This window comes from Macrobrachium nipponense, chromosome 43 (genome assembly GCF_015104395.2).
Source record: "Macrobrachium nipponense isolate FS-2020 chromosome 43, ASM1510439v2, whole genome shotgun sequence".
In the NCBI taxonomy this organism is placed as follows: Eukaryota; Metazoa; Arthropoda; class Malacostraca; order Decapoda; family Palaemonidae; genus Macrobrachium; species Macrobrachium nipponense.
Genome location: NC_061104.1, coordinates 7002925 through 7015424, shown reverse-complemented (window position 1 = coordinate 7015424; position 12500 = coordinate 7002925). Strand labels below are relative to the sequence as shown.

The following is a 12500-nucleotide window of genomic DNA, read 5'->3' as shown; positions in this document are numbered from 1 at the left end:
TATTGCAAATCTTAATAAATGAGGCATAAGGAATAAGGAATACGTCATTACCAAATCTTTGATGGCCCTCGAGACCATAACCAAGCGCATAATTGGCCCTCGAAAGGATTTGAGTTTGACACCCTTGCCCTAAGCACAGGGGTCGGTTGCCTGAATGCGTCTTCTCCACCCATTTCCATCTTGAGCATCTTGCCCTGCTAAATTCCTCTCCTCCAAATCATCCTCACTTTATCACGCCATCTAATATAAGACGTTTAATTGGAGTTTATTTGGCATTCTTTTATTACTCACTCCCGTCTTCCATTTCCCACAAGGTTCTTTTGTTTGTTTGTTTGTATGGTGCAACGGAACCAACGGCTTTACGTAACTTCCAAACCACGTCGAGAGTGAACTTCTGTCACCACAAATACGCTTCTCTCACATCTCAATGGAATATCCGAGAATCGAACTCGCGGCCACCTAGGGGTAGTCCAAGACCAAGCCGAGCATGCCACTAAGACGCTCACAAGCTTATTTTATCCTACTTTTAATCTCAGCTTTACAACAATCTCCCTCCTGGTTTAAAGTACATCCTATGTACTTGAAATTCTCTACCTGTCTTCAATCTAGGCCTTTTCCATTCAAGAGATACCTGCCACTCTCTCGCCCTTTTTTTGGATTCTTCTCAAGCCTCTACTGTAATCACCAGATCATCTGCGATTAAAAATTCCCATGGATTTTTATCCCTAATCCCTTCATTCGATACATCCGCAACCTGAACAAACAGGCGTGGGCTAGGTACAGGTCCTTCTTGATGTGAACCAACACTTCAAGCATTTCTACTTTGACACAGGATGTTATTACTGCTCCCCATGTTCTTTTGCACATGATGTCAACTAACCTTACCAACTTTTCAGGCACTTTCCCTTTACCAAACCAAAATACTACTTTCCTTTGTATTTTATCAATACCTTCTAGGTCTATCAATTCACAGTGATGCCTCTTTGCCTGTAACTGTCTTATACGAAACATCAACGGTACCTCTTCTTCCAATGGAAAAGCTGCTGTTCACCAATCTACAAAATTGCTCTTAATTTCACATCAAATATATTCTTTCTTTCTAAAATCCGCAACAAATGTTGAACAGTTTCAGTTCCAATTCTTCCCCCTTTATATCAACTACCTTCAACAATTCAATTTGCATCTCTGATGGACCTGGAGCTTTGCAATTCTTCATTTCACTTATGGCCTTCTTAACCTATTAATGTATTTTACATCACCGACCCCACCTATCCCCAAATACTCTCTATCATTTTCTGTTTTTAAAGAATGCTAGCAATAATCAGACTATATTCGTTTTATGACATCATCCTCATGCAAGCCATTACCTTCTCTATTTCTTATGACTCCTGACGACCCGGATCTTGTCTTTGATTTCTCCTTGAGTTTAATATTCTGTAATTAGCCTTTTCACCTTCCTTTCAACTTAACTTTCTATTCAAGTCTTCTGTAGCTCTTGCTATGCCCAGTTTCTTGTGAATCTTTGAAAGCCCTAGACATCCACCTCTTCCACAACCACTCGTCATCCTCTTTCAACACTAGATAGTCACTTGTTCGCCCAGCTGCATCTTCAAAACATTCTGTTACACATCATTCCAGATACTTACTACTTTACCAACTCGCTCGCACCTTAAATTTACTTCCAATTTGTGTCTAGTTGTTACGTACCTTCTATTAATACTCAAACTGTTCTACTCCCGACTTTGATATCCATCACTAGCAACTTATGTTCCTTTTAGAGCTCTTCGTTAGACGCGTCGGTTATGTGTTCGACTACCGATTTCAGGGTCCGGATTCTGCCAACAAGGAATCAGACGAATTTATTTCTGGTGATATAAATTCATTTTTCTCGATGTGGTTCGGATTCCATAATAAGCTTTATGTCCCGTTGCTAAGTAACCAATTGGTTCCTAGCCACATACAGATATCTAAATCCTTCGGGCCAGCCCTAGGAGAGCTGTTAATTCAGCTCAGTGGTCTGGTAAAACTAAGATATAATTAAGTTACAAATGCCTCACCAAGGCTTATCTTAAAATTTATTACATTGTTTCCGTTTCCCTCCTAACCAAAAGGTAATCTGGCTCCGTATGCCATTCTAAAATGTTACTAAATGACGATCTACTTTCACGAACCAGGTGTTTATACAAACTAATTCAAACCTTTAAGCCACTTCCAGTACATACCCACCATCTTCATTCCATACTACTACAAATCTACCACTCATGTCTACCCCTATGATCTGTCGTCTCTCCATCGTTTGCCATTCTAATTCCCTCCAGTTCGTCCCCTAAAATTTCATTCTCCTACCTCTGGCAACCAATCTGACGTGAGTGAGCTGAAGCCATGTTAACAATACCTTCCATTTATTAGTCGCAATACTATCATAGGCTAAACCTCAAAGAGTAAATTTAGTCAATCCACTCGAACGCACAACCGGATACCCTCTTCTTGCCTAAGCCCCTAAAAATGGAAAGACGACGGATGAAGGAGCTCAACCAGAAGCACGATGAGGTCCCCAAAGGTTGGCCTTTCAAGAAAAATCGCCAAGCCGGGAAATGAGAATGGACTAATACGAGTAAAATTTAGGTCAAAGGTCAAGCGCTCGGATCTGAGGTCATTCTGCGCTGAAAGGGACAGATATTCAAAAGGTTCGAAAGGTGTAACAGAAGAGAAACCTCAAAGCAGTTGCACTATGAAACATTATTATGAGAGGGCTGAAAGTCAGATGGAAGAAAGAGCATATACATGAACGGAGGTACGGTAAAAGGAATGGAAGGATTCCTACAATGCACTACGTGAGGTGCACTGACGGCACTTACACCCTACGGAGACCTGGAGATCCTAGGAATGAAGTTAGGCGCTTTCAGAATGTTTGCGGCGAAGAAAGGAGATGCATTCTTGGAAACGATTTTCTGCATGACGCAATACAACGATGGGTGATAATTTGGATTAAAGACTGAATATACTTTTTTTTATTCCGTTAACAAAAATTTAGCAATAAACATACACACTACACACAAATTATATATATATATATATATATATATATATATATATATATATATATATATATATATATATATATATCAGTGCGAGGGTGGACCAGGGAAACCAGTTACTTCCAACATATTTCTTTATTTCCGACGTTTCGTAATAATTTCTTTATTACATCATCAGGGATCTGTTGAATAATGAATAAATTACTAAAAGAAGTTACTGTAAAAACTTAAAATTTCATAAGAAAATTAAAATTCAATACATTACAGCTAAAACACACACACACACACACACAAAGGAACAAAAAATCAAAGACCGCTAACCAACCTTATGTGGAGAGAGCAAGAGACAGAATGCTTACAAAGGAAGTTAACTCAGGTAAAGTTGAGTTGAGGAGGTTTGGGTACTTAACTGTGGGACTAGCTGTGTAATAAACAGTGACTCGAGTGTAGGCAATTCGTGAGGATTAGCTGTTTGGCCTATTATGCTAAAATCACTTCTTTCAATGTAAGTTTTACAGATTTTGGAATGAGCTCAGATATTAGAATGTTCTGAATTGGAGCAGCTAATCTTCACGAATTGCCTATACTCGAGTCATTGTTTATTAAAGAACTAGTCCCACAGTTAAATACCCAAACCTCCTCCACTCAACTTTACCCGAGTCAATTTCTTTGTAAGCATTCTGTCTTTTACTCTCTCCACATAAGGTTGGTTAGCGGTCTTTGGTTTTTCGTTCTTTTGTGTGTGTGTGGTTTTTTTAGCTGTAATGTATTAAATTTTAATTTTCTTTAAATTCTAAGGGTTTCCAGTAACTTCTTTAGTAATTTATTCATTATTCAACCTATCCCTGATGATGTAATAAAGAAATTATTACGAAACGTCGTACATAAAGAAATATGTTGGAATTAATTGGTTTCCCTGGTCCACCCTCGTACTGATGTGTCTTGCTGGCCGTCGCCTAGCCCTGCTTTTGATATATATATATATATATATATATATATATATATATATATATATATGCATATATATATATATATATATATATATATATATGCATATATATATATATATATATATATATATATATATATATATATATATATATATATATATTATAATGTTTGCAGAAATATGAATCACTTTTAAACCAAACAAAAATCTTACCACTCTAGCAACATAACGACATAAAATGTCGTCTTTACTATTCACTTTTTCAGTGATGGAAAAATCCACTTCATTATCGAAGAAAATCGTGACCGTGTCAAGGATTTCTGACTGGATTGTGAAATGAAAATTTAATTCATCTTCACATCAATACCGAATGATCATGATATCGTATCGCTCAGTAAAATGTAGTTTTTTTTGTGGATGGGACCCTCTACCTCACACAACCCCCACCCGGACGAGTGTCTTTCCTTGCAACGCGTCACTCTATAAAATACGACCGCGAATGCAGCAAACATTATGCAGCAAATATTCCAGTGCATGCGTCGTTATTAAGGATTTCACACGGCTGTTGTCTGCAGTCTCATTAACAAACGTCCGTCTGTCAAAATTAATCATTACTAATGTGAAAATTGTTTGTTTCCACGACATTATTTTGCATCGTCTAAGTAAAATGACTGTCTGAAGTTTTTAAAATCTAAAGTGGCACAAGTAACGGAAGACATTAGTGTCTCGTGGCCACTGAGGGTATCTCACGATTATCCTGAATTTAACTGTTACACCTTTCAGCTAGAAAACTTTTCAAGTCATTTTGTATATGTTGTTCCCGGCATTATACAAGGTCTAAAGAATACGGTATTCTTTAGACCTTGGCATTATATAGGTAGTTTCCTCCTTTAATAATCATGTAGTAAATAAAAAAATTTCTGCTAGCTATGACTAAGCTACAACACCGAAAAGTTGCTATGTCAAGAAATACTAAAAACTATCATTTGAAATTTGCCAACCCTGGCAGTCCCAAATTCTGATAATTTAAGTCGTAGTCTTACAGACGAAAACGGTGGCAACCCAAGCCAAAGGTTCGATCCACAAAACATACGATGACTCGGAGTGAATAAATAAACAAACGTATAAATAAATAGCTAAATTTAATATGGTATTGGTCTAATCCTTAACTGACCTTAGCGTGGTGAATTCCAGAGAACCGCTGTGCGTCCTAAAAGGTGGTGATACGGTAACTGCCTTGTTGTTGCTCGTCTTCTTCGCAATGTCCAACCGCTATTCCGCAACCGCCGACCATCCCCCTCCCCCGCCCCACCGCTAGGACCACCCAGGGATAGACATTAATCCCGCCCCGCCCAGAGGGATAGAACCAAGCTTTTTAGGGGGAGGGGGTCAGGGGAAGGACAGAAGCGTATATCTAGTGAATCAAAAGAACTTTTGTCCAAAACACTCATTGTATCGGAGCAAATACTAGACCGGCACGAAGAGGCGCTTTCAGACAGGAAGCCGCCAAGACTGCTAGAATAATACGAACGGAAAGCCACGTAAGACAATTGATTGAGTGATTATATCTACATATATTCAAACCCACATAAGGTAAGGAGATAATCAGGTTTGATCTCTACGATGAGAAAATCGTAAAAGCAAGGAACGGTGGCGTGAGGGGTGAAGCAGGTGATGAGAGAGAGAGAGAGAGAGAGAGAGAGAGAGAGAGAGAGAGAGAGATAAAAAATACAAGAAAGCGTGTGAATGGCTCTGCTGGATTGACGTCACACTATCATCTATTTAACCAACAACAGCAAATCCCCCCCCCCCAAAAAAAAAAAAAAAAAAAAAAAAAAACTTCCTGTCTTTCGTTGCAAACAGAAGGGTGAAAAAAAAAAGCTTAGCAAATATTCTATTCAAAAGTACAATGATTCATGGACAGATATTACATTTTGATTCACACCGCTGTACATGTCAATACGATTAGTCTTATGAAAGATTTATTCTTTTTCAAGGCTGAATATTTTGTATATTTTGATTTCTAACAAATGGAATAAAACGTTAATAGTTTGATCGTACCAAGTGTTTATCTTTGTTTATGTAGAAGGTCGTACGGATATTCACTTAAGGTTTTCATGAAAATGAGTGCAAGGGGGATTTAAGGTCGTATATATTTGTTAAAAATTATTAGGCGTTAGTAAACAAGGCGTGATCTGACCTCCAGCTTACTCGGTATGCGTGCAAGATTTTTCCCTCACACAGTAATTGGAAACGTTATAGTCCTAACTTTTACATAAATTAAAATGTGCCAAATTCTACGGTAAAATAGAGCCTTGTTTCACCAATGAAAATTTTAAAAAATACGCTATATTTTATTAGAAATAATTTTTCTGTACTGTGTAACATGCACATTGTTTATTTGTTATATTTTCATGCTAATAAATAAATCATAAATATGTTAGCCTGAAATTCCTGTATCTCTAGCTCGACGCGAAACACCTTTTTCAGACAGTTTCAGATTTCCATAGACATTCCGTATCCCCCAACAATAACAACAACAAAATAGTTTGTAGGCTTACTCCCCGAATAAGCAAAAAGGGAGCTGAGACGTTATCTAAATATTTAATGGTAGAAAAGTCCGTTGAGTTCAACCATAACAGACAAGAGTGCAGGCAAAAGTAAAGACGCTCATTTGCCTTCGTAGCTCATTTTGCGCGGGAAGAATAGTCTCTCTTTCTAAAGAAAATATCGGCGCATTTTCGCGAACATCAATTTCCTTATAAGCACGAACGACTGAGCAAGTCGCATTGTGCGAACGGCTTAGCATTTTTTTTATTGACTTTTTTTTTTTTTGCAGTGAAGATTGTTTTCATGAAGATCATACATTCTTACATGAAAAGCTAAAAAGTGGTCATCGTCATTTTGATTTCTTTTTGGAAACCTTCCAATCGGCCGTCTTACGCCTAGCGGACTCGACCATTACTTGTCAGTTACAGACTGTAATTTTCTTGAAAAACTTGCTTTTGGTATCGTAAGTGTTTTTAGAACAGACGCACCCGCAGTTTAATCTTGAATTTCGATAAGCTTAGTATCCAAGTGGGAATGCGCAGAACTTGATATATTAAACAATAAAGGATATCAGACTGTTTTATGTTCAGCAGCTATATTGACTAAAGGTATCTATCTATTTTTCTCCTTATTAAGAATTTTTCAAAATCTTTACCTCGACGTTCTAGCAATAATAGTACCACTCTTACTATTTTGGCTGCACTGAACGTTAAACTGCTCATGGCAAGCACTAACCTTATACGGTAAAAGCATAGATAAATAAAGGTAGCTGTTGTAGCTACTATAGACTTTGCTGGAATGTAGAGAGTAAATCGATGAACATTCCAGCGATGTCTAGTAGATAAATGGTGTTCACCGCCATACACTGTTCTCACATTCAATACAAAAGAAATTTAATATTTTCTCTCTAGGGTTACAATTAAGACGGACAACAGTATCGGTCATTTAAAAGTAAAAAAGGAAAAATACAGATAATCGTTTTTACTTTACTAATTTTTGTTAAATTCAAATTGATGCTTTAACGCTCAAAGATTTTTCTTTGGAAACTTTATGTCGACTAAATACAGAGCACTCAATTCTCCTCTGAAGTTAACGGAGGCATGACTTGATTTAACATCAACTTATCCAAAACGTCCTGTGTAATTAGTAGTCTTATAAGGCAATTAGTAGTGTTATATAGTATATATATATATATATATATATATATATATATATATATATATATATATATATATATATATACTATATATAAATATATATATATATATATATATATATATATATATATATATATATATATGTGTGTGTGTGTGTGTGTGTGTGTTTTGTATTGTACAAACACCTTTCATTATCTCCGCCAAGGAGGTTGTGTTTCTTTTATTAGGTTTGTTTGAATGTTCTTCAGTTTATTTGCTGAATTACTCCAAACATTGTTTACGGATTTGTAAGAAAATCGTACAAGTTATTATACTCTGTAGGATAAAATGTAGTTCTGGGGGAGAAGGGACCTTGGCGGCGGTTTGTGGATTCAAAATGCTCTTGTTCTTTAAAAAGAAAGAAAAGATGATCTGTATAATATACCTCTTTGTGCATGTATGTATACATACATAATTTTTTATCATGATGAGGAGGTATGGACGACTAATTCAAAACAGTCGCGTCTACAAAATTTCCTGCTTATGTGACGTAGCATCGATCTGCCTCCTAAACTTACATTCCAAAGTAAAACTGTTTAGGCTAAAAGTATGGTCAAGAAATTATCAATATTTGACTATTGGCTGCACGACTAGTCGCCTACCTCTCGACAAGATTATAAATTAATATTTCAATGCGTTCCAAGGGTCTTAGGCGGAGCGAACTTAAGCAACTGTTCAGATCTTAAAATAATAATAATAATAATTTCTTTTAGGGCTCAGCTAACTTGCAGCTTACCTCTCTAAGGACCACTTCATTTAAATTTGATTTCTTTATGGAACGAATTCCTTATTTTATTAGTTTTTTTTATCTATTATTTACTTATTTAATTTTATTTTAGAAACCAGTTCTGAAACAGCATTGCAAACGTCGTCTGCGCTATATCCCATCTCGCACGAGTATAGCTAGCACCGTGGAATGCTGTGTCGCGCATATGAATGGTAATCGATAGTACTAAATACCCAACGTTAATTACTGATTGAACTGAGAAAGCCAAGGACAACCGCAAACGAATCCTGTACTAGACAGATTTGATTTTAGGTACCAAGGCCGTCACTGGTCCTTTAAAATACTACGATAGCGATACCACCAAGTGACGACACATTAAAAACGTTCTTATTTTATTCAAGAGTGAGAAATCCTTCTCTTCTTTATCGGTAATCAAATTTATCCAGATGTAATACACACAACGCATACGCATATATATGTATTTAAAGAGAGAGAGAGAGAGAGAGAGAGAGAGAGAGAGAGAACAGTATCTCCAATAAATCTGCGACTACTGACTTCCAATCCTCTCACAACCACTGAATATCGTGTATATAATTCATGTGTTATACCTACTAATTTTCAAATATGGTGCACAACTTTCAGTGTTGCATTTTAATTTACGAGAAACAATAAGGCCATCTTTCTTAATAGTAAAGTGCGTATTTACAAGCTGCCAAAAAACGACCGATTCGTAACGATGTAGTACTATCACATAGAATGCAAGTGAAAGATATGGGTCTAAGTATGACGGTTTGTTGTGGTAACTCACTCCCTTGGAAACTGATCTAGCGACGCGTAGGGGCTAATTTCATATTTTTACCAGGAGATTTCTTGACCTTATTGTCTTTCGGTATCGGCCCTGTCATGAAACGTAGTCACTGAACGACAAACTGCGGCATTTTTTTTTTTTTTTATCCTGATTTCGTATTATTCATGAGAGAGGACGATTAGGGCGATCGCCTGATCAATTACCCCCAACATGCTCTACTGCCTCACATCGTTCGCTGAACTTTATTATAATGAGTAAGGACCACTGTCTTCAAAACAGCAGGCAACACTGGTGGGAACTGCACGTGATTATATTATGATAAATATTACCGGATCGCGGAGGTGAAGAAGAAAAGTAAAAATTAAATCCAACGAAAGAAAATAGGAAACTTTGCGTTCGAGAACTCCTGACTTTTGAATCGACTCTGGCGGAAACTTCAGTGTCATTCGCCACCACACACAGTTGCAGTGTCAAAGGTTAGTACTAGGCTGTTTCCTCTGTTTGAAAGGTAAGCTTTGTTCGTTTCTAATGCCGAAATTTACGATTTTTATGGGAATATAACACTCGCCTGGATTGCAGACTGGTGGGGGCATTAGTTATTGATGCTTTTCTTATAAACGACAATTACTGGCAAGCAATAATGCATCTAGGATTAACCTTGAGCAGAAACACTGAGCGCAGGACTAATCGAGTACTTTTTGAAATCTAAATACTGTTGTGTTTATATATACATATATATATATATATATATATATATATATATAATATATATATATATATATATAATATATATATAGTCGAAAAATAAGGTGGAAAGTTTCAGCAAACTTGATGGAGAGAGAAACAAGTGGACAAGGGCTATTAGTGTTCCTGAAGAAACTGCAATATAACCATCTCCCAATGATCACAAGAAATTGGTTGTGCTTTTGCCAATAAGATTCATGTATCAACTTATGAGATAGAAGAGGGAAGGATATAATAGATCTAATTTCATTATTGTTGCTGTTATTAATGACAGTGGTAATTATGAAACCAGGAAATGTTTAATTTATGGTAGCATTTTTATTGCTTTGGTAGAAAAGAATATCGATTAATTTAGCACCGTGATAATCAAATCATATATATATATATATATATATATATATATATATATATATATATCTGCTATATACATATGTATCAGTATATATATATATATATATATATATATATATATATATATATATATATATATATCGAATTGCTGCCATGTATCAGTTCCTCGTCATTTACTTATAGAAATACAGTCGAACCCAGTCAGAACCTGTACCAAGTCTTTTATTTTTCCCTGTGGTAATGAGATGTAAATCCCTTGCCAGAGTGATTGTAATCATATATATATATATATATATATATATATATATATATATATATATATATATATATATATATAACTACAGACAGTGCGGTAGGTGATTTATATATCTTATTAGCACAAGGAAAAATAAAAGACTTGGTTAATATGCTGGGCTGCCAAAAAATATCTTAATGTATAATAGGAATCATCATCATTTGGTGATCAGTAAGGCTTTGAATATGAGCCCTGAATTAAACACATGCACATACACACACACACACATACACACTCACTCACTCAAAACAGATTGAAAGATAGTGTAGAGGGTATATGAGATTACACGTCGGTTTGGAAATTAGAAGAAATCATACTAATCTTATTCTACTAGAGGAACTCAAGGACTGGTCTGACTGATTGGTAGGTTGATTCACTGACTGACAAGAGACTGACAGAAGGCCTAGTGTCTAACGGACACACCCTAGCGCCTGACAGGTGTGAATTTTTAGTTCTCAATGGTCTGTAAGTTTGTTTGTATTGTCCCCCTAGCATATAGCTATGCTGTGAATATCAGCCACTATGTATCAGTTCCTCGTCATTTATTTATCTATTTTGTGTTTTTATATGCTACAATCTCTCAGCTTCATAAGCCGTTTAGTAAAAATGACCACCGTAACTGATAATAAACAAACAGAAAACTTATCAAGAAATTCTGTGCACGAGTAACAGACATAAGTGAATAAAAAGTAACTCATATACTATAGAAAGAAATGGAGGCTCTTCAGAAATACCTTCGTGGATATGTGGTGGGTGTTCACAAGCCGGGTTAAAATATACTTTAACAACACCCCGAGACCGGGCAAAATTTAAATGTCTGTAAGTTCCCATACCTTTCAAACTGAGGAGGCAAGGCAACTAACTGAGCTGTCTGGGTGCCATGTATTCAGAAGACATTTTTTTAATGCCACTTTTGCATCTTTGCTCCAGCAAGAATTGAAAGTAGGAATATATATATATATATATATATATATATATATATATATATATATATGTGTGTGTGTGTGTGTGTGTGTGTGTGTGTGTGTGTGTGTGTGTGTGTGTGTGTGTGTGTGTATACACATACTGTGTGTGCTGCGAGCTACACAGCGATACAGAATGAAAATCCAAAATATTCAAAATACATCCTACAGAAATATAGTAAAAGGCATCAAAATATACGTGGGAACGTGGTCAAATATAGTTTAAAGCCAAGATGTAACTATGATATGGGGGAATAACATAAATTCTAAATACTTGACATCTATCTATAAGTTCCCCATGAACCAAGCTACAAGGCTGCGAACACCTAGACATGTTAAGTAAAAGCTAAAAGAAAAAACTCTAAAACAATTATGACACGATGGACAAGTCACAGATTATTAAAAACAAAAAACGATGGCTTTCTCCGTAACTGACAAGTAAACCACACGGCCGAAGGGATGGCATCCAACAATAAATATGGGTGATGGTGATAAATGGAAAGTATGCTGAGCAATCGTAATACTGACTTTACGTCGTTTAGCTCGTATTTTAATTAGCTCCGAAGACCTTTTGTTTCTTTTCTCAGTTGTCTGGCGTTCTCCCAATTCTCAATTTCTCTTATTAATAGTGGCAGCAATAACTCTACACAACAGTTTATTGGTCTTCACCACTTGCTTCTTATTGTCAGAAATCGTTCACTGTGCACGTCATGTGGTTGTATTTTCATACAAGATATAAAAAAGCTTTGAATGATTACTTAGGAATATAATTTATCATTAAAATTTTGTAGCTGTAATTTGCCATAAATATAGAGATATTATGCCATCCTCCCACATCATATTAGATCTTAGTGGTTATGATAAATAAAAGAAACGCACC

General features: G+C 36.1%; 1 protein-coding gene across 1 annotated transcript in view; it reads right to left on the bottom strand.

Annotated features, from left to right (window-relative positions):
• Positions 1-12500, bottom strand: part of LOC135213789 (uncharacterized) — a 58803-nt gene that overhangs the window by 44827 nt on the left and 1476 nt on the right. Inside the window, exon 2 of the mRNA XM_064247917.1 lies at positions 12149-12219. Within this exon, the coding sequence (XP_064103987.1) occupies positions 12149-12219 (71 nt within the window). The remainder of the gene's footprint in view (positions 1-12148; positions 12220-12500) is intronic.